Below are 24,797 nucleotides of genomic sequence, written 5' to 3'. Positions count from 1 at the left end.
GGCCTTTGTTTCCTAGTCTTAAAACCCAAATCACGTGGGTTCATTTTCACATTTGTACAAAAAAAAAAACCAAAACAACAAAAAAACCCCACCAAAACCGCCTTCCGCGCCGAACAATCTCCTGCCACAACAACAGAGCACCGCTGAGCGCACGGACCCGGACCCCTCGGGAACACCGCCCCGTCGGTGCCGCAGCGGAACCGGGCAGCGCGCCGCGGGGCGCGAGCGGCGGGAAAGGAGAAGAGCCCGATGCTCACGGCGTGCACGAGCCGAGGCCGGGGCGAGCGGGCTGCGCTGGAGCGGCGGGGCGGCCCCCGCATCCCGCACCCCGGGAGGCCCCCGCGCCGCGAGCGGCGAGGCGGGTCGCGCCCCTCTAGGCTCCGCCGCGAGCGGGCGGGGCGCGCCCCCCGCACCCCCCCGCCGGAGGGACGGCGCGCGCGGGGAGGCGGCAGCGCACGCGCCGCAGCCGACCGCCCCCCCCCCCGCCGCTCGCGGCCGCCGCGCGGGCCGTCCCGCCGGCCGCGCCTCCTCCGTGACGGGCGGGCCCGGGCGGGCCCCGCCCCCCGCGCGGCACCGGGCGCAGACGGAGCGGAGGCGCCATTTTGCGCGGCTGCGGGTGGCGGTTTGGGCGGCGGTGGCGGGAGGGAAGGGGCGGCGGGACCGGTAGCCATAATAGTAACAGCAACAACAGCAGCGGCAGCGGGTACTGTTGCTGCTTGGGACTAGCGTCCCCGTTCGCCCAGCCCCGTGGCCAGGACTCTGCCGACATGAGCGACGTGGAGGAGAACAACTTCGAGGGGAGGGTGAGTGGCCGTCCCTGCTCGGGCCGTGCTGGGAAGGGGGTGGCTGACCCGGGGTAGGTGGGTGGGGGGGGGCACTCTTCTTCCTCCGGCCTGGTAGGGGTGGGGGCAACGCAGTTTGTTTCTAAAATGGCTTCTTCAGGCGCCTGAGCCTTGGCTGGGCCGTGGCCGACTCACGTTCCTCTCCTCTTCGTATCTCCCTCTTTTTATTTTTTATGTTTTGCCGTCCCGGACAGGCCTCGCCGCAGGGCTTAGCTCCGCTGTTTTAACCCTCGCACCCTTCCCTCTCCCATCACGTTTCCCCCTCCCTCCGGGTGCGGGCCCTGAGCTCCGGTGCTGCGGGTTGCCTCCACCGCTGCTAGCGCAGTTTCTTTTCTTTAAGAGCAGGGCTTAGAGCGTAGCTGTAGCCCAGTTTTTCTCTCCCCTTCCCTTTGTTTCCTTGCTTTCCCGTGATCCCGACCCGTCCTCTAGTCCCAGCCCTGTGTTTCCCGCGTCCAGACCCCGGGGTCCGTGCCGTCCCGTCCCCGCTGCCCGCGGGCAGTGCCGCTCGCCCGGCGGGGCTGGCGGAGCGCGGCCCCGCGCAGCGCGGCCCCGGCCTCCGCCCGCGGGAACGAGGAGGGACCGGCTCCTTTTGTGAGAGGTGCGTGCCTCTCCCGGCTGCTGGCCCGCTCGCTGGGTCTTTTGCGGGCCAGGCTTCCCGAAGCCATCGGGGAGGTATCGCCTTCGTTGTTAAACCGTTGAAACTCGCTGATCACGCAGCCGAAGACTTTCTCTCAAGCTGCTGTGGTTTTGTAACCCTGTTAGGCCTGTTTATTTTCTCTTCCTTCTGATTGCCGCGGTTTTTCTTACACACGTATGACTAGTCCCTTCCATTTTCATTTTAATTTTTTTTCCTAGTGATGACCATAGCAAGCAGGAATTAGAAGCTGCTTGAAACAGAAATGTGTGCTTTGTCCTCACTCCATCACTATTTACTCTTTTTGATTTTGCAGAGGTTTTTTTTGGTTCACTCTTTAAGAGGTGCTTTAGAGGAACACCTGAGCATCCTTTTGGTGACTTTCTCTGATGAACCAGTGACAGCAGCTTTGCAGTTACATAGGAGTACTGCCTGGGGAAACAAGCAGTGAAATTTTGGAAGAGCAATGTCGTATTCCAATGATGTTTTTTACACGAATATTATTAACCTTTTGTAATGTTAGTAAAAACTACAAAAAATCGCAACATTGCCTAGGCTGAGAGTGCTGTACCTGGCTGTGCAGTGACTGCTGCTGGTTCCTCAGGTGAGGTAAACAAAATCTGTTCTTGTGTTGATTGCTTGAACAAAGGTGGCTATATAGCTAAGCTCTTTTCAGCTAAATAAACTAATCTCTGAAGGGAAAGCCAACTAAGCCTGAGAAAGTTGAGCAACAAGTATGCTTTGTTGTTATTTTTTTAGATTTTTAATTCAATCTCCAATTTTACATAAATTTTATATTTTCAAAAATTATTTTCTTGTCTGTATTCCCACTGTGGTTTATTGTTAGGAAATACTGATGTTAAGTTCATGCACAGTTTGCATTAGGTTCCTTAATGGATCTGTTGTTCGTGGTAAAAACCTGATACAGCTGTGTGGTTTCATTATTTCTGCATGCCTTGTTCTGCCAAACGTAGAAGTAAAATAATGTTTTGAAAGTATGTGAAGTCTAAAAAGTCCTACGTAGCAGTTTCTATGACTGCTACTTTGTAGTTGACTTGTTCTTTTGTGTGTGTGTGTGTGTGTGTGTGTGTGTGTGTGTGTGGTGGAGAATTTACCTGCTGACTGTGTTCAGTCTTCAGTTGGAAAACTTCTTTTATCTTCCTAACACTGGAATTTCTCAACCAACCTGGCATGTGGCAGTGTCTTCTATACTGGTATTTTTTTATAACTGAATGTAACAGCAGGTTCTTGATTAATTTACAGTTTGGGGTTTTTATTATACTAATGAAGAACATTTGTAAGCAGTTGGGGTTTTTTTGTTGTGTTTTTTTTTTTCTTCAGTAATACTTTTTTGTTGTTTATGTTATTAAAATACTCAAAAATATATTTCAGGCTGTAGTATTTTATATTTCATTTTCACTGAAAGTGTTCACAGGAAAAAAATTAAGGCATAAAATGTGTAATTTGGGGCTCTAGTGTTCAGTGTGTTATTCCTGATTGATGAGAAACCTGTCTATTACACTCTGAATGTCCTGGTGCTAGATGCAGGCATGTGAAATGGAGAGAGAATATGATGTGAGTTTTTCAGTGGGAGAAAGAGCTGCAGAAACAGGAAAAAGTTTGCAAAGAACCTGCTTTCTTGGAAACTGCCACAAATGAGAATTCTGAGTACCCTTCAGGTTCTTCTTCCCCTTCTCCCCCTTCAGTTTGAGTACTGAGAAGTGTGATATGCTTTTAAAAAAGTAAAAGCCAAAGGAGTAAGGGAGTTAAGTTTAGCTTGAGTTCTTTTATATTTTATCCGTGTAGGTATGTACTGTCCCTAAAGCACATCCGTGAAAATTCTTGCAAGTGGCGATGAAGTTTCATATCAAGATGAAGGTGCTTGTTGATAATGTATGAAGTTTTGTCTTAGAGAGGTTAATTAGAAAGTGTTTTTTGGCAGCATTACGATACTGTCTATCTGTATGCATTGCCTCTAATTTATAGTTTTTAAATCATAGTGCTAACTAATCTGAATAGGAAATTTAGAATCATCATGGAAATAACTTTTCAATGAGATTGCATAATGTGCACTATTTAAAAACTTGCATTTCTCAAGTCTTGGTAAAGTCATTGTAGACTTTTTTTTTTATTCTTGAGCTCACTCATTGTCTTTTTTTTAAAGCAAATAGTAATAAAATATGCTCGGACTAAGTAACATCTGCTCTATTTTTATGTAATTTTGTTTCAACTTAAGCAAGTTCTGTATTAAGAATGTGGCTAGTTGAAACAAAAATCCCCTCCTTAAGCAAGCATGATGATTTAATTGAAAGAAATTGACACAAGAATTAGAAATCCAGTGGATGTGCTAGAGCTAAGTCTATGGACATTAAGAAGAAAAAAAAATAAGTAGTGCTTCTTAACCAGTGACTTGAATTTTGAAAGTCATAGGATTTTATCATCATTGAATGTTCCTAGTGAGCAGGTTAGACAAATAAGGCATTTTTATCTTATTGCTGTCAGATGACAGGCAATTCTTATTTCCGTTCCTATTTGTTGATATTTTTCGTAACACAGTGTTCATTTGGTGCACACTCTGTGATGCAACTTTATCAAAATGTTTCCCAGAGCAGTGAATCAAGTTGGAGTCTTAGCAGACCTGCACTTCAGAAGCTCCATTTGAAACTTTGATCAAGTATTTTTTTGAGCTTCAGTTAGTTTGATTTCTGTAGTCTTAAAAGTTCAGTAGTTTTCTACCAATATTAATGTGCTGTTCATCTAAATAGATAAAGCATTTTATCAGAACAAAGGTAGAACTCCATGTTAGAACTTCACATTGGTTGCCTTCCCTCATTCTGATGAGATGCTTCTTCCTGCTCTGTGCAGAATCTCTAACTGATCTCAGGCTAGTAAGTCACTTGAAGTTTATGATTTTGCATGTGAGCCATCTTGTTGAAGGAAGTATATGCATAGTTCATGTGTGCAAGCAGCTTTTGGATGAGATTAACTGTGAATGTGTCTTGTATTTGCTTCATGAAGCTTGTATGCAAAACACTTAATGTGTGTTCTAATGTTAGTTACCTAAATCTGATCAACTTAGAGATAATTTATTTTGCAAAAACAAAAACAGACAATAAAAGCTACAACAACAAAACACAAAGACAAAAACAAGCCAAAAAAAGCACTAGAAACCACGGGGGAAGTCTGTTTAGCTTATTGTATTCAACCTCTCATGTAGTGGCAATCTGCCACCTGTATGGGAAGGGAGGCATATTGCTTTCCATACCTTTTGAAATATGGGCATGATGGTCTGCTTATGTTCAGGAGTTCAGTATTCGCTTGGAGAGTGCTGTGATCATCCTATGGTTTGTAATGACCAGTGTGGCAAAGGAGACTTTTTCTGGAAGACAGGTTTCTTTCTTTTCCCTTTTTAAAAATAAATTATAGATTGTTCTGAACCATGTCAGCCAGGAAGACTGGTCTTTTTTGAAAATAAATTCTATTATCTTCTGTGTGTGATAAAAGGGTGACTACAGAACCCTTCCTGCAGAGGCGTGTTTTCAAGCCTCAGTGAGAAAATTAACTAGTAATTTCCAATAGTTTATTGCTGAAGCTTCCTCTTTCTTATTTTTTTTCCTTTCAGTTATAGCAGTATAATTGAGAAATGCATAAAGTTCGCTGATATTGGTAACTTTTTTAATACACATCTTCAAAATAGTACGACTTGAATTTCTTTTTTATACAGAAGCTTACTACATATATTATCGAAATATTTATAGAACAGCTTATTAAGGGATCAGTTTTTAGTATAGAGTGATGTAACATAGCATGAAGCAAAAATTATTTAACTTCTGTGGTGATCTTCAGGGAAAGTTGGTAGATTTCTTTCAAAACAGTGGCTAAACTGTAATCTTGCCCTTTCTTCTAAATGAAATGTCACTAAATTGACAGTATTATCCAGTGAATGCAAGCTGCTGCTAAATTTCTTTTGTAATTGCTTTTGTTTTTCTGTCCACTTACAAAGTTTGGGCAAATTTAGCAGGTTTTTGTAAATTCTGAACTGCTGTTTTGCTGGATTAATGGTATTGCTAGACTACTTTTTGTCCTGTCCTTTTTTTTACCTCGTATATATTTCTTCTTTGCAAGGTCAAAGGAATTTCCACTGAAACTTCTGTGTGATTTAGTGATATTTTTCTTGCCATTTCACTTCTCGTGCTTTACTATAGCAAAGCCTAATCTTAAGCTTATTCAGTTCTTTTTCCTTATTGTCTTGCTTTAAATTTTGATAGCCTTTTTGTCATACTCAGAAGTAGTAAGGTGTTCAGTGAGATAAGGCATGACAGAAGTTCAGGACAGAAGAGGGCTGGAAGAGTGAGAATAATTTTGTTTTGTTTTTTTTATTGCCTCCACCCTTCCCCTCCCCCCCCCCCCCCCCCCCCCCCATGTTCTTCATCATACCCTCTCAGGATAGGTGGAAAACTGAAATATTATGTCGTAAAGACTTTAACAATTCTACTTCGCGTTAAGTGTTTAGAATGCTTTTAAAGTAGTAGTTGTATTGGGAAGTAGCATTCCTTTTGAAGGATGTGAGGAAGATAAATGGTAGATACAAGCATCAATTATATGGTTTAGACAGTTGTACCAGTATGGATGAAGTGCATTGATGTGACAGACATCTTCCTCTCCTGGATGATCTACAGATTTTGGTAGTTGTTGAGTTACTGGGTTTGTGTCATCATGAGCTAATAGGTTAGGGGGAGGTATTCTTCCCATCCTTCTTTGTTTCTTCTTGTTCCTTCTGGGAAAAGAGAGGGTAACAAGTATGAAAAATACTCTTCAGTGCTCTCTTTAAATGCTTCTAGCTGCACACCTTATCTAGAGAAGCAGTAACCAAAGCTGCAGTCTTTGAATTTTGTGTTGGCCTACAATAATTTCTTTGGCTCCAAGTTCCACTTCTTGGTGAATCATTAATCCTATTTCCTGCTGTGTACTTGAGGAAGTGCAATTGTTACAATTGAGATTTTTTTTTAATTATTATTTTAGGTGGGGTTCTTGTCTAGGGGTTTGTGTTTTTTGTTTTGTTGTTTTGAGGAAAGTGATTGACAAATTTATCAAGTCTGATCTCAAGTATATTTTGGGAAGTTAGCTGACTGTCTCTTCCTACAGGCCATAGTGACAGCAAATCTAGATAGTTTGACATGGTCACAGTGAATATCTGCCTACAAGTTTGTAAGGGTGAAAGCAGTGACTTGACAGTTGCATAATAAAGCAGAAGGCGTTTGTAAGATAGTTGTGGGATGAGAAGCTGAGTTTAAGAAATGTAGTCTTATCTGTGTCCTTTAAATATCTGAGGATTTTTATAACAGAAAGGTAAGAAAATGTTGAGGGTCCAGAGATAAATTTAAGACTATTCTTTCTTAAGCAGTATTTAAATTCTGTAATAACAGTGGAGCTAAGATCAGAATATAAAGATTGCTTAAAGATTAGTACAGAATTGAGAGATGTTAATGCTTTTGGATAAGAGGTCTGTTTTGTTAAAGATGATGTACTAAGAAAGATGTGATAATTTTCCTGTTCATATTGCAGAATGGATATAAACTGTTTACGTGGAACAATTGGGTCTGTCTTGTGATATAGAGTAAGATATAGAGGAGGAAAATTCTTTAAAATCTCCATTTGTGACTCCTTGAAGCTCTGAATCTCTTAATCCCTGCCTGTGGTCTTGCTGATATAAATCTTATTAGGTATTTTTTCAGTGTCATCCTTAAGTTCTTAAATTCTTGCAGATTATTGTGATTCCTTTAGTCTCTCCTTTTGAAAGTGTAGGAGATATAACTAGGTGATCTATGTTGCATCAGAAGATGAGATGTAATTGCCTGCCAGTGACAGACGCAGTATGCAACTACTAACAGGTAATGGATCCCTCTTGGGCTGCAGTTCACATCTACAGTTACTTTGTTTGAAGAAGTTTGAATGCATAAGAACTAATGGTGTCACCTCCATCACTCCAATTTTAAAAGTTGTATTTTTGTGAGTGCAGCCCCTAAAGGGCTTAACCAGCTTCCAGAGGACTTGCCTACATGAAATTGTCACAGCTACTGTTGGCAACTTAATTCTGATTTGTTGTCATATACTGCTGGAAACTCTGGAGTTGGTGTCATAAGATGCTTTGGTTTACTAGATAAGGACAGTAAGCTAATTTTTGAATTGTATGGGAGTGATTGGGTCCTTGGTATTTTTTACACTTCCCAATACATGTAGATTGTGCAGTAACTAGGTTTTGGGTTTTTGTTTTATTCAAGTTTCCAAAGTTCTTGTTCAAGAATTGATCTTTCAGTAAGGACAACATAGCATCCTCATGAAGGAATGACTGAGAAGAGTGAATTATTTGTCTTTTTATGGAAGGAGGTTTTCTAAATCTGAATTATGTCATGTTAAATGTTTGTCTATATTGCTGATCACTTATATGCTAGGGAGAGAAGTGGAAATAATTCCCAGAGAAATTGGCAATTGTTGGAGGGGATGAAGTTTAAAGGAGGCTATCAAACAATGGAGAGTACAAAAATAAAGGCAAGGTAATTAACCAGCATGTTAGTGGTTCTAAAAGGAAATGTATTTTTTTATAGTGAACAGTGGATTTCAAATGTAAAAAATATATATAATATTTAAGTGCACATCTATCCTTTTGTTTCAGTGAAAGTCATGTAGATAGATAACCAGCTTAATAAGAGTAGCTTATAATGCAGACCTGGTTATACGCACCATGTATCACAGCCAAGCTTTGAATTTGGCCTTCATTTATAAGTTTGGCAGGCCTGTCATCCCAGTGGGTGACAATGCTCCATGTGTCCCTTGTCCTTTTTATTGAGGTAAAGGGGAAAGATAGTGTAGCTGTAATGCTTTTTAGTAAGGGGTCTCTCAGGTTCCATTTCTGGTGGGTTTATTGTCTTGAAATGCAAGGGCAGATCCTTTGAAAAGAACTTCAGCCCAAAGTACTGAAGAATTTAACAGCAAAAGAAAATGTAAATCTGGACATAGGCAGAGTGTATAAGTTGGGGAAAACATTGTGAGCACAGGCAGGAGGAGAAATTATACAAACATGAAATATAACACTTACGGGAAGGGGACTTGCTATGCTTTTTTTTTTTTTTAATGAAGAATTTTGCACATTTTCTTTCATGAATTTAAAGAGGTATACAGCATACTATTCTGTAGGGTTTTTTTATAGCTAAGCTCCCTAGAAATGCTGAACACTGTAAAATGTGAGGAAATCCTAACCTGCTCTTTGTTTGCTTGTTTTCCTAGTTTTTCTCTTGTGTGCATTATCATGCAAGAAAAAAACCCTCCTGTCTTTACTTTTACTGGATTGCTTTGAATTGTACTATTATACATCTTGTTTTATATGGATTAAGTTGTGTGCAAGGAAAACAGGATAACAACGAGGAAGAAAAATTAGGAAGAAAAATAATTTGTCTTTCATATATCAATGTGCATGTGTTATGCAAGTAAGTATGTGCATAGTAGATAGGTTTTGACTGGAAATCTGCAGCCATTCTGTTGAACTGAGAGTGTCTTAGTAATAATGTGTAGAGGTAGAATTTTGGATATTTGATACTGAGAAGTGCATAGTTACTTGTTTTAGGGGGGATATCACAGTTATTGATATCAATACTTTAATATATTTATGCTAATTAGTGTTTAGTGTATCTGTATCTTACCAAAAAATCTGAAATGGGAGGAGGGTAGCTTTAAAAATACAGTAAAACACTGAGAACTCAGCTCATTGTTAGAACATAGACACGTATACAGTTTTAAAGATTTTTTTTTAAAAAAAGTTGTTTTATAAAATAGTTTCTTGCACTTTACCTGCTGGCTTTTCAATTTGGTAGATAACATCTGAACTCCAGCAGAGTTTTATAATCCCCACGTGCTTAAATATACTAAATGTTCTTTTTCCATTAAGGTTAATGTTCGTGAAGAAATTGAAGAGTTTTTTCCAAGAATGTGGAAGATAAATCAAGATAAAAGAAGGCTAATGAAAAGTATTAAAGATCAGAAAATTAAAATTGAATGGGGGAAAAAATTGAACAGAAGATTGGTCAGATAGAAGCACTTGAATGTTTTTTTAAGGCTTTAATGAATTGTTTGAATTGGGGAAGAATACACGAAGTATGAAAAATGAAAAACTCAATGAAGAATGAAGAAAAGTAGAAAGCAAGAGTGAAGTAGAATTAAAAGAATCTGGAAGAATGAATGGGTCCTAGGTTAAGTAAATGTATGGTTTATGTTCCAGTGTCTGTATGATCAAGTTGTAGATGAATTTGCATGATTACTTAGTTAATAGAGAATTGGTGATCTGGTTCAAGCAGGGACCTATTTGAGGAAAGCATACAATATTAACAGTGGGTTAGCAAAATGAAATTTGTTTTGGAGGGAATTGCCTAACCATTTGTTTTTCAGGAGCAATCAATATAATAGAATTACTGTACTTTAAATGTTAGGAGTTAGGCATTTATACAACCAATACCATTTTTAATACTGTCTTTTTTGTTAGGAGTCTCGCTCCCAGTCAAAATCTCCAGCTGGGAGTCCTGCTCGTGTAAAATCGGAGAGCAGGTCAGGATCTCGTAGTCCATCGAGGGCTTCCAAACATTCTGAATCGCATTCTAGGTCAAGATCAAAATCAAGGTATGTCCAATAATTATTAATGTTAATTCAGAGTTGCTGCTTATGCCTCTTCTTTTAGTACATTGATGACGTTTTTTTTTCCTCTTGCTATAAAGATTATAAATCTACTGGGATGTTATAACAGTACTGTGTTAATTTGTATGTTAGTGGCTATATAGGTGGACAAATTTGGGGGAAGATTCCATGAGTAATAAAGCATGGGTATGTATACAGAAAATAATACAAATAGAAGATATAATGTAGAAACTGCAACTAAAATCTGTAGATCTATCTCTTCTAGAAGAGGAAAAAGGGATTGCATCTCAGTTCTCTAAAAGCTTATGCCCCCTTTCCCTAACATCTTTTTTGGTGGGGAACTTATGTGGACCCCTGCTTTAGGAAAAAAGAATAGTCAAGTGAGAACTGCAGCAAAGGTAGTCTGGGTTAGATAAAAGGAGTAAGCTCTGTAACTTTTGGAGAAGTTCTTGACATTCATTCATCGGAGGCTTTAAAAACAAAAACCAAAAACTAGGACTTACATTGGGCATGGATAGCTTCTTGATTATGGGAGCCTTAAGATGTAAATTAATTTTTCAATGCTGTACAGCTACTTTTGTGTCCTTCCTTACCCCAGTGCAGTGGAGTGTCTTTTTTTTTTTCCCCCCTCTCTAAATATGTTATTAAATATTATCTGGCTTATACTACTTATTCCGCACTTCCCTTGAACCATCATACTGGTGAAGACAGTATTTTTAGACTGGGGGCCAAGGAAGAGGAATTACATAGTAATATGTTGTTCTTCCTGCCTGGTTTTTGAGAGATCAGTCATTAGTCTTCCCTATTTATACACTTTACACCAAAGCAGCTGAAAAAGAGTTACTGTGCTCTGAATTCCCAAAGTTCAGCCTAATCTTACAGCTTCTCTTCTTGCAACTTTTACCTGAATAACTAACTACCTGTTGTTAGAATATAATGCCTGTATGGAATCATGCATCTTTGATGGGATGATGCTGGTTGAAAAAAGAGCTTATCATTGGCTAGATGTTTGCAAATAAGTGCTTGAGGAGTTAAGCAGCGCTTTTTTCATGTTGAATAATTTTCAAGACCAAGTGAACTTTGTAGGTGCTGCTAGATACCATAGCACTGTAGTGCTGCCAGATCTTTCAATTATTCAGCAAAACCAGCATTTACAGTGTGGCCTGTCTGGTTTCTGTATCTTTGTGCAAGTTAGTTACTGGTATCAGTTTAAACTTTGAAATTCCTGAAAACTATCATGAATATAATCCTTATTGGATGTCAAAAGTTAAAAGTCATGCTCCTAAGCAGGCTGTTAGAGATCCGTGCAGTCTTCAGATGCACAGCATCTAAAGTAGAAGCAAAAGAAAAATCCTAGGAAATGTAAGGCTTACAGTTCAATACTTTACATGCATATGACCTAACTAAAAGCTTTCTCTTTGTTGAAGATCCAGGTCCAGAAGACATTCGCACAGACGTTACACTCGCTCCAGATCCCATTCCCATTCTCATTCCCATAGGAGACGTTCTCGAAGCAGATCATACACACCAGAATACCGTCGTCGAAGGAGCCGTAGTCATTCTCCAATGTCCAACAGGAGAAGGCACACTGGCAGCAGAGTAGGTCATGTTCATCAAGGCTGAGTATCAACAAAACAATTGCTGCTTACATCGATGTAGTCCAAGTTACCAGAAGTCTGAATTTTGTCTGTCTTATCACTGGAGGTTACAGGAATTTGAGAGGGAGGGGATGCAGCAAACTCTGTCCTTACAGCTGGGCACTTGCTTCTTGGGCCTGCAGCTGATAGGGCAGTTGTAGAAATTGACTGAAAATCATACCATTGCAAGTCAGTGTGTGCAGATAGGGTGACATCTCTTTCCCTCTGCTCTGATTGTTTTTGTTGTAGTTCCATGTATATGTACCCTTCACAAAAATGAGACCTTTTCTGTACACGCTTTAAAAAAAAAACAACTGACATCATTGGTAAGATTGACTAGGGGAGTCAAAGTGCAAAATTCTTGTGTTTATTTGCTTATAACATACAGTATATCGTGTTGAAGATTGCTCATGATTTTGCACCTCTGAGTAATTAATTTAACTTGAAGAAATAATTCCATGTCTTACCAGCCAATGTATGAATCTTATTAGACGAGAAAAACTTACAGTTATTAAAAGGATCAGTAAGCCTCTCAAAACTTAAATGGGAGCTGTACCTCTGTGTGGACAGGACAAAGTACAGGTGCACCAGCCAAGATCTAAGATACCGATAATACGCCATTCTGAGAGGTTTCTCCCAATGGCCTTCTTTATAAACTGTTTCAGTGCCCTGGCTTCTGGTTCTGCATTACTTCAGGCTGATCTGAATGTGTGCCGTTACACACAGGTCTGCCTCTTCCTTGCTGAGGGCCCTGATGTTTTTCTGATCTTTTTAAATTGCTCCAAATTTTTTACTACTCCTGTCAAAAAGAGTATAATTTTTAGCAGGCTTACCTTGGTGAAGCAACTCACCAGGACCAGATAATACCAATGCGAGGGGGAAAGCAAAGAGTATATGGAAAAGGGCAAGACTACAGCAGTGCTATTGTACAGTGGCTTAAGCTGTTATGAAGCGCTGTTCATAGTTATGCTTTTTGTGGATTGCTGCCAGTGTTTAATCATGATGTAAATATGAATCTAATGTCTTTAGAAATTGGCAGGAATAACAGAACTTCAAAAGGTTTAGTAGGTTTCTAGTGAAAGATGAATTAATCCACTTTACTACTCTAGGAAATACTGTGAAGAAGTCTTGGAACTGCCTCTGTGAGGAGTAGTAGTTCTAGTAGTGTCAAAATGTAACTCAAATCAACCAGATTTGAATCCCCTAAATCACAAGGTCCTAAAGACACTGAGGAAAATTGGCAGCAATTTTGCCACTTCTGACCTTGTAGAGAGAGCATGCATACTGTGCTGATAGGAGGCAGTACAAAAACATAATGTAAAAGTAGTCTTGTAGTCCTTCACAATCAGATTAGCCCTTTCAGTGATGATGTAGCTGTCACTTGTCCCTTAGGACGCAGAGACTGATTCTTGGTACTTCTCTTGCCTCAGAAAAGATGATAAGGTTTAAGTGTAAGGGGATACTACTATGTACTGTGTGGAGGGACTTGTTCAAATGATGGTTTTAAAAACTTACGGGTTTCATTAGGCTTACAAGAGCTTCAGTAATAAAAGTAAAGCTGTTGATGCCACTGAATTATCAGATTTAAATTGATAAAAAAGAAACCTAAATCTGTAAAGTAAAGTTTTCAAATTACAAACTACCAGTTTTTCTTGTGCTCTTAATCTATAATAAGATACTGTAGAAGATTCACGTCTTCAGACAAAAATTTGAACTGTGACAAATGGAAAGAAAGAAACTTAAAATATTTGAGTAATTTGGGTATCTTTATTTTCGCAATGGATTTCTGAACAGAAGCTGACGAGAACACAACCAAAGATCTAAACTTGTTCATTCTTTGAATCAGGTTGAAAGGCAAGCTCTGAGCAATAAACTACTGTGTTTTCAGTGGCTTTGAAAATTTGAAACTGAAACAGAAATTTCAATTGTCGATCTCCAGTTAGTATTTTTGCAGAAGCATTAAATCCATATGCCCGTTTTCTATTATTTTAAATTGTGTCTAGTATAACAGATGCTAGAAGCTTAACTGAAAAAATACTCATTTTGATCAAAACAATTCTTGCAGTGGAATTCGCATTAGATGAACTTTCTGGTATGTGGAGAAACTTGGAAATCATACAGTACCTTGAACAATTAAATATTTTTACTTCCTTTAGTTGAAGTGAAATGTATTAAGTAGATCTCTATCCCACATCACATTAAGGAGTTGAGAGTCTTGGCTCTAGAAAAGAGTGCATGCTTTTGGATTAGTTTCACACAACTGGCCTTCAGTGCTTCTTACCATCTAGATAAAAGCTGCTGGTTATTTTCATCCAGTTTACAAGTGGAGAAGGATAAACTTTCAAATGTAAATATTAACTTTTAGTGTAGTTTGATAGAAAATGTTGAGGAGGTAGGAAGCTTTGGTAGGAGCTAAATTATAGTTCATCTGTCCATGGTTAGGAGCTGAAATGCTTTTACTGTATGCAGCTGGAGGCAGCATGCACTCTTTAGTACCAGTGATGAGCATGCACAAAGGCTGAAGGTGGGAGCAGGTTCAGGCTGCCTGACCTGTTCTTAGCACAGACTTGTATGTCGTGTCTGCATCTTTTTGGTGATTTGAGTGTGAAATACTCAGAAAATAAGTTCCTGTTATTCTATAGCTTTTCTGTAATCAGAATGCTTAATTTTTCTCAATGGAATTTTTCACGAACACAAGAAATTCATTGCTCTCTTTTTCCAAGACGAAAATAATTGAAGTAGTTGCTTTTTAAAATATCTTATTATTTGAATGATTACCATTGAAGTATTAAACTTGAATAATCTGTTTTCTTCAGATTATTTTTTTTTATAGTTGATAAATTTTGATATGGAAATGTATAACTTGTTTTTTATAAACTTAACTTGAATTGAACATTTGTCTCACCAGGCTAATCCAGATCCCAATACATGTCTTGGAGTGTTTGGTCTCAGTTTGTACACTACTGAGAGAGATTTGCGTGAAGTCTTTTCCCGGTATGGACCTTTGACTGGTGTCAATGTCGTTTATGATCAACGGACTGGACGATCAAGAGGCTTTGCTTTTGTTTATTTTGAGAGAATTGATGACTCTAAAGAGGTAAATTCATTCTTTTATTACTTTAAAATGATGTGTCCTTGTGCATGATCTTTATAGATATCACTGGGAAAAAAGTTCTTAAATGTGTATTCACTAGCAGGTTCTCACAGTGACATTAAAATATTTTGTTCTATTACATGACACTTTTAAACAGATAAAGCACTTTAGTTCAATGTTCAGATTATTGGGCAAATTTTGAGTATGAGCTGTCTGTACTAAATGACTGATGAGCCTTGTGCTTTGATTTTAGTTTGTTATTTCAAAATGAAGTGAATCTTTAGACAAAAGCCTCCCAGTATTTTTGAAATGTTTTGAAAGTTTACTCTTCAAAGTAGTTTTCCGTATCTATCAAAATTCTGAAGATTACTTTCCATTTTCTTCTCTAAAAACATATCATCATGCATTTGAAAAATAGTGGGGTTTGTCTTGATTTGTGTCTTGGCCAATGACTTTGCTAGTTATATAGGTAAGTATTTACAGCTGATCTGAGTTGTTAGTGTAATTGATCTATAAGGAAAGAATCAAAGAATATGAACAGCAGCTTGTATTATGGTTCACTATAGTGAGTGGTACTTTTTTTACCTGTGTAAGAATACTGACACCTTTACTACATTTAATCAAACTTGTAGATGAAATTTCTGTTAGAAGTAAAGACTCTTCCTTTTTTAAAAACAAAAAATAATTTGTTAAGCCTTCACTGTGGAGTTATCTCCTTTTGAGCAGACAAGGTCACAGACTTGAAGCATTTTGTTTATTGACTAATAGTCTTGGGCAGGTATTTCAGATTTGCTGTTTGATTCTCTTTAGATAAGTAAATTCGTAATGCTTGGCTATGACTCTTCTCACTTAGCATTGAAGGAAGGGAGAGTGACAGCTGTGGAACCTACTGTCAGTAGCTGAAAAGTGAACACTGCTAGATGGTATTTTAATGAGAAAAAATGTATCATGGATGTCTTAATTGTACTAGACTCTGTTCTGATCTTTGATTTCTGGTATGATGCAATAGAGAATTAGTTATGGGAAGGGTGGGGTTTGCAGATTTATTTGTGGGTGGCTGTTGCAGTTTATAGGGGTAAGTAAAAGTGCACAAAACTTCCTTTAATGTCCCTCTATTTTCCCATTATCAGTTTGACAGGTTGAGAAAAGAGTTAGTGGGGTGGATAGCTGTTTATCCATCTTCAGTGGCCTACTTTCTTCTAACTTTTAGTCTTGTATTTCTTTGCACTTCTGAGTTTGGTGGGATTTTAAAAATGGGACTGTTTTGTAGAACATTTAACAGCCAGAATACTTGCACAGTATTTCTTGTTGCACTGATATGCCAGTCTTGTCTGGTTTACTGCTTCATATGTCTTTAGAAGTAGAGTTTTTTCCTAGTTGCCGTGGGCAATGGTCATGCATGATACTGTGCATTTCTTAAGATGTTCCGTGTAAATACCATGAAGTAATTTGTTCAGTAGAAAGCTGTTTCGGCAGATAATACAAAACTGGAATGCAAAGAACTAAAAAAAAAGGATATTACTTGCAGTCAAAAACAGAAATAAAGATAAACACCTTAAGCAGGAACTAAAATAACTGGGAATGTAATTAAACTTTTTTTTTTTCCTCCCCAATCAGCTGGTGTGTGAAAGGGGGGAAAGGCTGCAAAACCTTCCAGCATTTGGAATTTACCGAACTGAACTAGTTTGGCAGAGAGTACAGGAGAAAAACTAATTTGGCTTGTTTTCATGGGCCTTGAGGACAGATTAGAAGATGGCAATAAGAGGCATCTAGTGTAGAAAAAGGAGATACAGCTATAGATGTGAAACTCTTTACGGGCCCTGCAAGAGAATACTGAAGAACATTAAATAATTCTCTGTGTGGAAGAAAGATCAAATCTGAATAGATGAGTATGCTTAAAAGCAAGGACACCTGAATTAGTTGTTCTAAATGCCCTTCCTCTTAAATAGTAAAAAAAAAACCCCAAAACTAACTCCCTATGCCTTCCAATAAAGATAATACAAAACTTGAGGTGTTGAACTGAATTCCAGCAGGTAACACTGGGAAACCTATCAGCCGGCATACTCTCAAACACTGTTAGTGTTAAAATTCAACACCAAATGAATTGTGAGTAGTTTTGTTTAAACTTTCATAACTTGGTTTAAGGGAGGTCAGTATCAGTGTTTTGTGGATTCTGTTGCAGCTGAAATCCCTCAGGATCTTACTTATTGCTGGTTACCATTCTTGCAAACTAGTTGTTACTGAGCTGGTTAAAATGTTACTACTTTGTGTCAACATTCTGAAACCAAGTGGTGCAATGTTTCTGGCTCCTATGGTGGTAAAGATCCTGAATTGTCAGCAGACTTGATGTGGTGGAAATCCATAGACAGTGTAAGATAGCATTTTTTGAAAGTAACGATTTGCAATGTCCTAAAAATAACAAAAGGTGGAAGCAGTAATGTTTCTTTTCACTTAGGCTGTTTTGGACTTTCAGAACTTCAGCTTGAATATGACACCATAGCAGCCTTGTGTTTAGCTGTTTATGATTATCTTGGTCTTAAAGAGGAGTGGAGATTTAGCTTTTAATAACTACTAGTTAGAGCAGCTGTCAAAGCATTGTGGTAGCTTCAGTCATTCCATTCTAACAGGACTGGGAAAGAAGTGTTGGGTACACATATCGATTCTAATTTCATGTGGATTTCATGTGGAATCTCTTCTACTCCTTGAAACTCTGCTGAGATTTGGATGAAACTTTGTGGTCTGACACTGGAACAGGCTGCCCAAGGAGGTTGTGGAGTCTCCTTCTCTGGAGACATTTAAAACCTGCTTGAATGCATTCCTGTGTAACCTACTCTAGGGGCTCCTGCTCTGGCAGGTGACTTGGACTAGATTATCTCTCAAGATCCCTTCCAACCCCTAACATTCTGTGACCAGAACTTCTCCCATAGCTTGTTGAAGAAACGCTTTAAGTGTTTGTGGTATCAAAAGTGACCCTTGATATACCAGAAAAGAACACAAGAAGGTCTCAAATGTTTGGAATTAATAGTTACAAACTTCTGAAGACTCTGATATACCATGAAATTGCTAATACTTGCAAAATATATCCAGTTACACACATTCTAGGATGTGTGCATAGTTTTATTTTAATTTAGATCATCTTTGTGGAACAGGACTTTTTTTTTAAATAAAAAAAAGTTTGAAGGCTAGGAAGCTAAAGCTGATTATGTTTTGTTCACAAAACATAGTTTACTGTATATTGAAAGACTTAAAATGTTCTTTGGTTCTGCCTTGCAGTTAGGTTAAGTGTAGTTATGTTTTATGGGAAAAGAACTCACTAGGTGGCGATATAGTATTGCTATAAACAGCATTATTGAAACACAAACTTAGTTAAATAGGTTAGGGATAATTCAGTCACTTCCAGTTTGGAGATATCACAGTGTGTCGGGTCTTTGTTTCCTCCTTTATAACTTGTATGTTAATTCAATAAGGTTCCTGTTAGAGAACTGCAAAAAGTTGCATTTCTAAGTAGCTGTTTGTTTCATTATTTAAAAAAAAAACAAAAACAAAGGAAGAAAAAAAACAAGCTCTGCTTAGAGGCATCTTCATGTTTTGAGGTTGTTTATTGTTTCTCACAGTTCAATAATAGCAAAGTTTTAACTGTGTCTCTTCTCCACACAGGAAAAATGAAAACAATGTGTATCGGGCTAAGTGGTGTGCTTAGTATAAAAATCTACAGAGATCCTAGAGCAGCTGATGAAAGGATTAAAAAAAAAATTGCTTTACAAGTTGTAATAGCTTTTAAGTCCAGCATTAACAGTTTGCTAAATTCCTAAGTGTGGGTTTGTGTGCTGGATTTGTTGTTTGGTTTGTTTTTTTCTTTAAGTTACTATTGCATGGATATAATTCTTCAAAGTATGCTGTGCTCGTTTGAAAAGCTATTTCCATTACTTTGAGTTTGTGAAAGGGCATTGTATTGATTCCCAAAGACTGGAGAAGCTGGGGCTAGAACACCCAGTGAGCGTGTGCACAGGCTGCAGGCGGCTCTGAAGGCACGGGCTTCTCAAGTACAGACCCTTATGTGCATGGCTGTAGCAAACTGCTATTGTGAGAGTGAGTGGGGAGGAAGGTTGTAATTAGGTATCCATGTAGGCTGAACCCGCCATTTTACTAAGCTCTGCTGGAGTAGGTCCTTGTAAGGGAGATGGCAGGAGGCTGGGAGAGCATGAAATGGCAGCCGACTAGCAGTAATCCGGCCATATGCACCCTACAGGAAGCCACTGTTTTGCACAGCTTTTGAATCCACCCATCCCCTCTGGGTCAGAGACTGCAGTAGGAAAGATGCAGTTTTCAGAAAAAGCTTTGTTGACTTACAGTTTACCTTTCTGATGGGTAGAAGACAAAGTCTGGGGAAAGTGACTGTGATAGTGTTTAGCACCATGTTCACTTAAGAAGGGATTGCGTGTCATGTTACTCGTCACCAGTCCTGTAACGCTGACTGCCGGCAAACAGGCCAGGGGACAGAGATGAGCCATTCGCCACAGTGGGGCACTAGTAACCAGTCTAAATAAAACAAGTTCAGGGCTTGTTTTTTTGATGGAGAATAGTGTGTTTTCATAGTTAAGCATAGGTTGCAGGTTTCATGTTCCTGTTCCTTGTCTCCTACAGGCAATGGAGCATGCAAATGGTATGGAGCTGGATGGCAGGAGGATTCGAGTGGATTACTCAATCACCAAGAGAGCACATACACCCACTCCAGGCATCTACATGGGCAGGCCAACACAGTAAGGAGTTCACTCATTTCCTGTATTGGGATTTAAATTTATTTAAACTCAATGTTTGGAGTCTGGTTGAAAAAACAGAGCTTTTTTTTTTTAATGTTAGAGTTATGCCAATTGTATTTTAGCACTAAGTTATTAATATAAAATATTACTGTGGTTCACATACACTATTAAATCCTACTGTAGTTGATTGTGCCTTTATTTATAATAAAAAACTGAAGGGCTTATTTTAAAATGTATCCAGCATGGTCAGTCCACTCCAGCAGTTACTTAAATACTAAGGTGTCCATTTGCCCTCGATTTTTACGGGGATCGTGCTCAATTCTCGATGGGTTCTTTGGGATTTTTTGAACGTGTTTTTCTCTCAATGCTTCATTATTAGATTGTTTCATGGAATAGCCTGTAAGTGTCTGATTTACAATAACACTATAAGTACTTAAAATCAAGATGATGAGTAAATATCTAAAGTAATTTTTTTGCTTTTTCTCTAATAGCAGTGGAGGCGGTGGTGGTGGTGGAGCAGGTCGTCGCCGTGACTCATATTATGATAGGGGCTATGACAGAGGGTATGACAGATACGAAGAATATGACTACAGATACAGGTACCTAATATTTATTTTATTTCTGTAGGAATAGAGGATTTGATGGAAAAAATGAGAAGTGACAAAACCTCTTGTTCAGTATGTAGCAAGATTCTGCATAGGTGATTGCTGTGTGTTAGGGCCTTACTATGTTAGATTCTGTGGGATTAAAGTAGCCATGATCTTCAGTGTTCATGTAATTTAGTTCTACAGTATACAGTTGGGCAATGGGTTAATTTTGCTACCTGAAGGAGGTAGAGCATGTGCCCTCAATCTCATGGACAGAAAGGGAACGCATTTTTCCATGCTGTATATAGAACCAGGGACAGCTGACGCACAGTGCTGTTTAAAAAGAGGTTATTTGTAGATGGGATTTTTAATGCTTGACATTTCATAACCATCTCACTGTTTTGAAAGTTATCTAGTTTCAGAGAATGTTGTTCAACAAGAATTGTAGGCATCTGTAAAAGCACTTCATGTGTTTGCAAAGCTAGTGAGGGTTTATTAAATTCTGTGTCTGGGAATATCTTGCAGTTTTAAACACATCAAATAGAGAAATATAAAAGCATTTGTTAAATAACTGTAAGCCACAGCCAAATAAAGCTGAAATCATTCATGCAGGCCAAGTCTTTCAGCACTAAGGAAATGGTTCTGTTCTGTAGAAGTGATGTGAATAAGGCTGCTTTCATAATGGATGTTGTTTGGTTTCTTTTTTAATTTCCTTTAAAGGAGACGATCACCATCGCCTTATTATAGTCGATACCGATCACGATCGAGATCCCGTTCCTATAGTCCAAGTAAGTAAATACAAGTGAATAAATAGAATATGGCTGGCTTAAACCTTGTTGTTACTAGTATTAATCAATCAGTGGAAATTCTAATTGTGAAAGCATAAAAGCTGGGCATGTTAAAGCTGACTTGACATGTTTACACTTTGTTCATAGTAATTGCCTTTTTTTTTTTTTCAGGGCGCTACTGAAGATGAGAAGAGTTAAGAGTTGAGGACATGATTTTTAAATACAAAGTTCAGATCTTCCCTACTGCTTTCCCTCCTATCCCTCCCTTCCTTGTCCTCCATCCAGCGCTTTTACAAATCTTTGGTTCATTTAGAATATACATATTTTCAGTTCAAGTATTCCTGTTTTCCATCCCTCCTTATTGTAATACTCTTAAATATTGTAATTGTTGTAGTTTTTGTGTAGTAAAAAATCTTAAGTAAAATTAAATAGAGAACCCAAAGTGCTGATATGTTTTGGAAGTCATTCCTCTTCTGTTTTAAAACAATTGGATTCCTGACTAATTGGAAGAGAGGATTGATATTTTTAAAGCTTGCATGTCATATGTAATATACACACTCAGATACTTCAATATAAACCTGCATTTCCACGTAACTTGTTAATCTTTCTGTTAAAATGTTTACCTGTTACTTTGATAAACACGTAACAACTTTGAGCCTTTTCTGTGATGAAAAATTTACTTTGTCATGAACCAGAGAATTTTTTTAATTTTTTTTTTGTCAGGTATTTGCTTTGAGTGTAGACTATTTGAGCTGGAGCAAAATTTGGTATTTGATTGACTGGGAAAATAGATCCTTGTACACTCAAAATTAAGGCTGTGTTTTATAGATGCAGTTTCTGGAGTGCTACACAGTGGATAACATTTGAAGTTAAAACTGTAAAAATCCCGGACTTTTTATTGTACTTGGTTGAGTATTTCCCCTTAATTGGTGCAGGAGAAAAATATTTATTGAACGTAGCAATTAGTTGTATAATTTGCTGTTTGTTTAAACAATTAAAAAAAAAGACCCCACCGACTTTTTGGTATTGCAATAATGATTAAGCAAGTTTTGTTTCAAGTCCTTTTTGGAGTTTTGAAAGTGTGGATGGAAAACCCTACAACTACATATAAACCTTTTTTTCCCCTTAATAAAAGTTAATTCCACTGAGATGTGGGGTTTTTTGGTCTTTTGTTGTGAATTTTGTGTCACCTTGGAATATAGGTTAAACAAGACTCTATATTGCTGTGTGGATAATAAAGTCAGCGTATATCTTTCTTCTCAAGAGCTTTGTCTCCCCTGAGAATCAGCATGCAGTTATACAGGATGGCTGAGCAGAGTGGGTAGCCCAGCTTTCTCTTGTGCCATCTTTGGCACTTGCTGGGTTGGTGGTGAGATGGTTTAAGGAAGGAAACACTACTGACTTTGTTTAGGTTTCTGGCAAGTTTTGCCCTCTGAAGTAACTCACCATGTGGCTGGTTGAATGTCAGTGTTGGCACACAGAAGGAATAGGACTAAAAAGCCCTCAGCAAAAATAATTTCATCCTGATTGTCAGGGAATGCCACCAAGAGGGTTTATCATAATTTTAAGAGGGTAAGCCTATGAAATGTAATTTTGTTAATAATTTCTGAATGTCAGTGCCAGGAACTGTTACAAGTAATTAAAAGAAACAAACACATCCAACTCTTTTAAAGCCTTAATATGATATGCCAGGAGAAACTGGTGACAAAAGAAGTTCTGGCTTGATGGTTATTACACCATCCAGACAAATGGGAAAGAGTTAAAAACATTGTTTTCTGTAAACCAAAATGCTTAAGTCTAATAATGGAGAAGTTTGGGTATTCTCAATTTTTGTTTTGTCCTTTCGAAAATAAGGGCAGAAATTACAGGGCAACTGGAAGCAAAAGCATGGGAAAGAGCTGCAGGGCTGGCTGGGGGAGGCATTCAGGATCAGGGAATTGCTGTAACAGGAAGCGAGACAGAGGTGGCTTATTCTTGCCACATTATGGTATTTGTGGCTTGTAATTGTCAAGGGTTACGAAGCTGTAAGAGTCAGCTAGAGAGCTGTAGTTCAGCTGGTCTGTTGCCTGGGAGCTAAAGGCAGGAAGGAGTGTCTTCATCCTTAGCTTGGAGATGGTTTCTTCCAACAGTTAGACCTAACAGCCTAAGGATCCTATTTGTCAAGAGTCCATATAAGGTTGTAAGTGGCAACACTGCTGAATTACATGGTGCATTTTGTGCTTCCTGTTGACTGATGTGATACTGTCCATTTGAAGAACAGGTGAAAGTGGGAATTCGTACTGTATTGAACATACTTGTACTTGTGCGTAATGTCAATGATTCTTAGGCTCAAATGACCATTTCTAAAACAATCCTGAAATGAGAAGGGTATTTTGTAGCTGTTGCCCCATACATGTGTGTTTTTTCATGTGTGTTTTTTTGTTGTTTTTCTTAAACTGAGATGGATTGGGCAGAGATCTCTGTGATAGCAGTTTCCTGTCACTTCGGTGGCATGCATTCTCCAAGGATGGGAGCCTCATCTGTGTTCTTGTGAATGGATTTAGGAACACTGTGTGTATAAGCTCTGGCCATGAAAGAAAATAGCCTTGGTAACTCTTACACTGTGTCTGTAAATACAGCTAGTTTAACAGATATGTACTTGCTTTAGTAATTTTTATATTTTCCTTTAGTTCTATATAAGAAATCATAAGCGTAGTCAGATCATACACTAAAGCTTTGCAGCAAAATAAAAATAACCTAAGTAATGAGACGTAGCATTGGTTTGTGCTGATGTACAATAAGCTTACGTTCATTATTGAATTGCAGGGAATATTTAAACAGTGAATTTAGACAAACCTGACAGGTCAGCTAGGTTTTTGTATAGCCTCAAATCTAGGTTTAGGATACAGAATGCAAGAGAATACTTGCTCTTAAATGCACTGTGTTTCCAAATGCTTCAAAGAAGTGGCTACAAGAGGTTCACAACAGCTGCTACACAGGCTGAGGCTGTGTAATGGAAAATTCACACCCCATGACACCAGTAAGAGAGATACTGGTTTACATGTTGGGTCAAAATAGCTTCTGAGCATGTGTGTGTATAAAGATGATGTGCATAAGGTGGAGTTTCTTAGGACTATAATTTTGTCCTCTTTCCTGTATAACTGCTTCAAATATGTAATAACACTAAGCCTTTGGTCTTGCACTACTTACCAAAGTGTTTGGCTGTGGTGCTGCATGATATGGAAGAGGTGTGACCCAGTCAGTGGAAGAATGCTTTTTGGAAAAGCACCTTCTGTTGGATGGCTTGGTAAAGAATGAACAGCTAGGTGTACTTAGACCACCACCCTCCCTTTTACTGTTGGTCTACTCTGTTCAGCTGCTGCAGTCCTCTAGAAGTAACATGAATTCTCTGGGTCAGAGAAGGAAAAAAACATTCCCTAGAGATTTCTACAAAAGCAACTTTTTCAGTTGGGCATATGTGAACAACTTCCTGCGCACAGTCTGTTAAACAGCAGTGTAGATGAGAACACAAAACAGACTCCAGCCACACCATCTGCCTTGTCTTTAGACATTGTTTCTTGTATCGCCAACATTTTACTTCTGTATAAAGTATTTCAAGTGGCACCACTTCTGGCTATGGACAGGTAGGGATGGTTAGGAAAGTTTTCTGCATCTCAGAGGTGTGAATACAATATTTTGATCGAGTTTAGGTGAAAAGCAGAGTTTCCCTTCAATAGATCAGTAGTATGCCTAGGCAGAAAATAATACCATCATCACACTTCCTCAGTTTCAAT

General features: G+C 38.6%; 1 protein-coding gene across 4 annotated transcripts; it reads left to right on the top strand.

Annotated features, from left to right (window-relative positions):
- The first annotated feature begins 566 nt into the window (after positions 1-566).
- On the top strand, positions 567-22,172 carry TRA2A (transformer 2 alpha homolog). Of its 4 annotated transcripts, none has more exons than XM_051609531.1 (8): positions 567-803; positions 10,010-10,143; positions 11,586-11,757; positions 14,704-14,892; positions 19,534-19,649; positions 20,141-20,248; positions 20,957-21,024; positions 21,196-22,172. In XM_051609531.1, exons 1-8 carry the CDS (start codon positions 768-770, stop codon positions 21,204-21,206), a joined length of 834 nt encoding a protein of 277 aa, XP_051465491.1. In that variant the 5' UTR covers positions 567-767; the 3' UTR covers positions 21,207-22,172. The 4 variants fall into 4 exon arrangements, with proteins under 4 accessions (XP_051465491.1, XP_051465492.1, XP_051465493.1 ...); XM_051609532.1 differs by having other exon boundaries at positions 627-803; positions 11,658-11,757; XM_051609533.1 differs by having other exon boundaries at positions 629-803; positions 9,419-10,143.
- Positions 22,173-24,797: the final 2,625 nt, after the last annotated feature.

This window comes from Apus apus, chromosome 2, assembly GCF_020740795.1.
Source record: "Apus apus isolate bApuApu2 chromosome 2, bApuApu2.pri.cur, whole genome shotgun sequence".
Taxonomy (NCBI): domain Eukaryota; kingdom Metazoa; phylum Chordata; class Aves; order Apodiformes; family Apodidae; genus Apus; species Apus apus.
The sequence above is the reverse complement of the archived record's forward strand: the minus strand, read 5'-3'. Positions and strand labels throughout refer to the sequence as shown.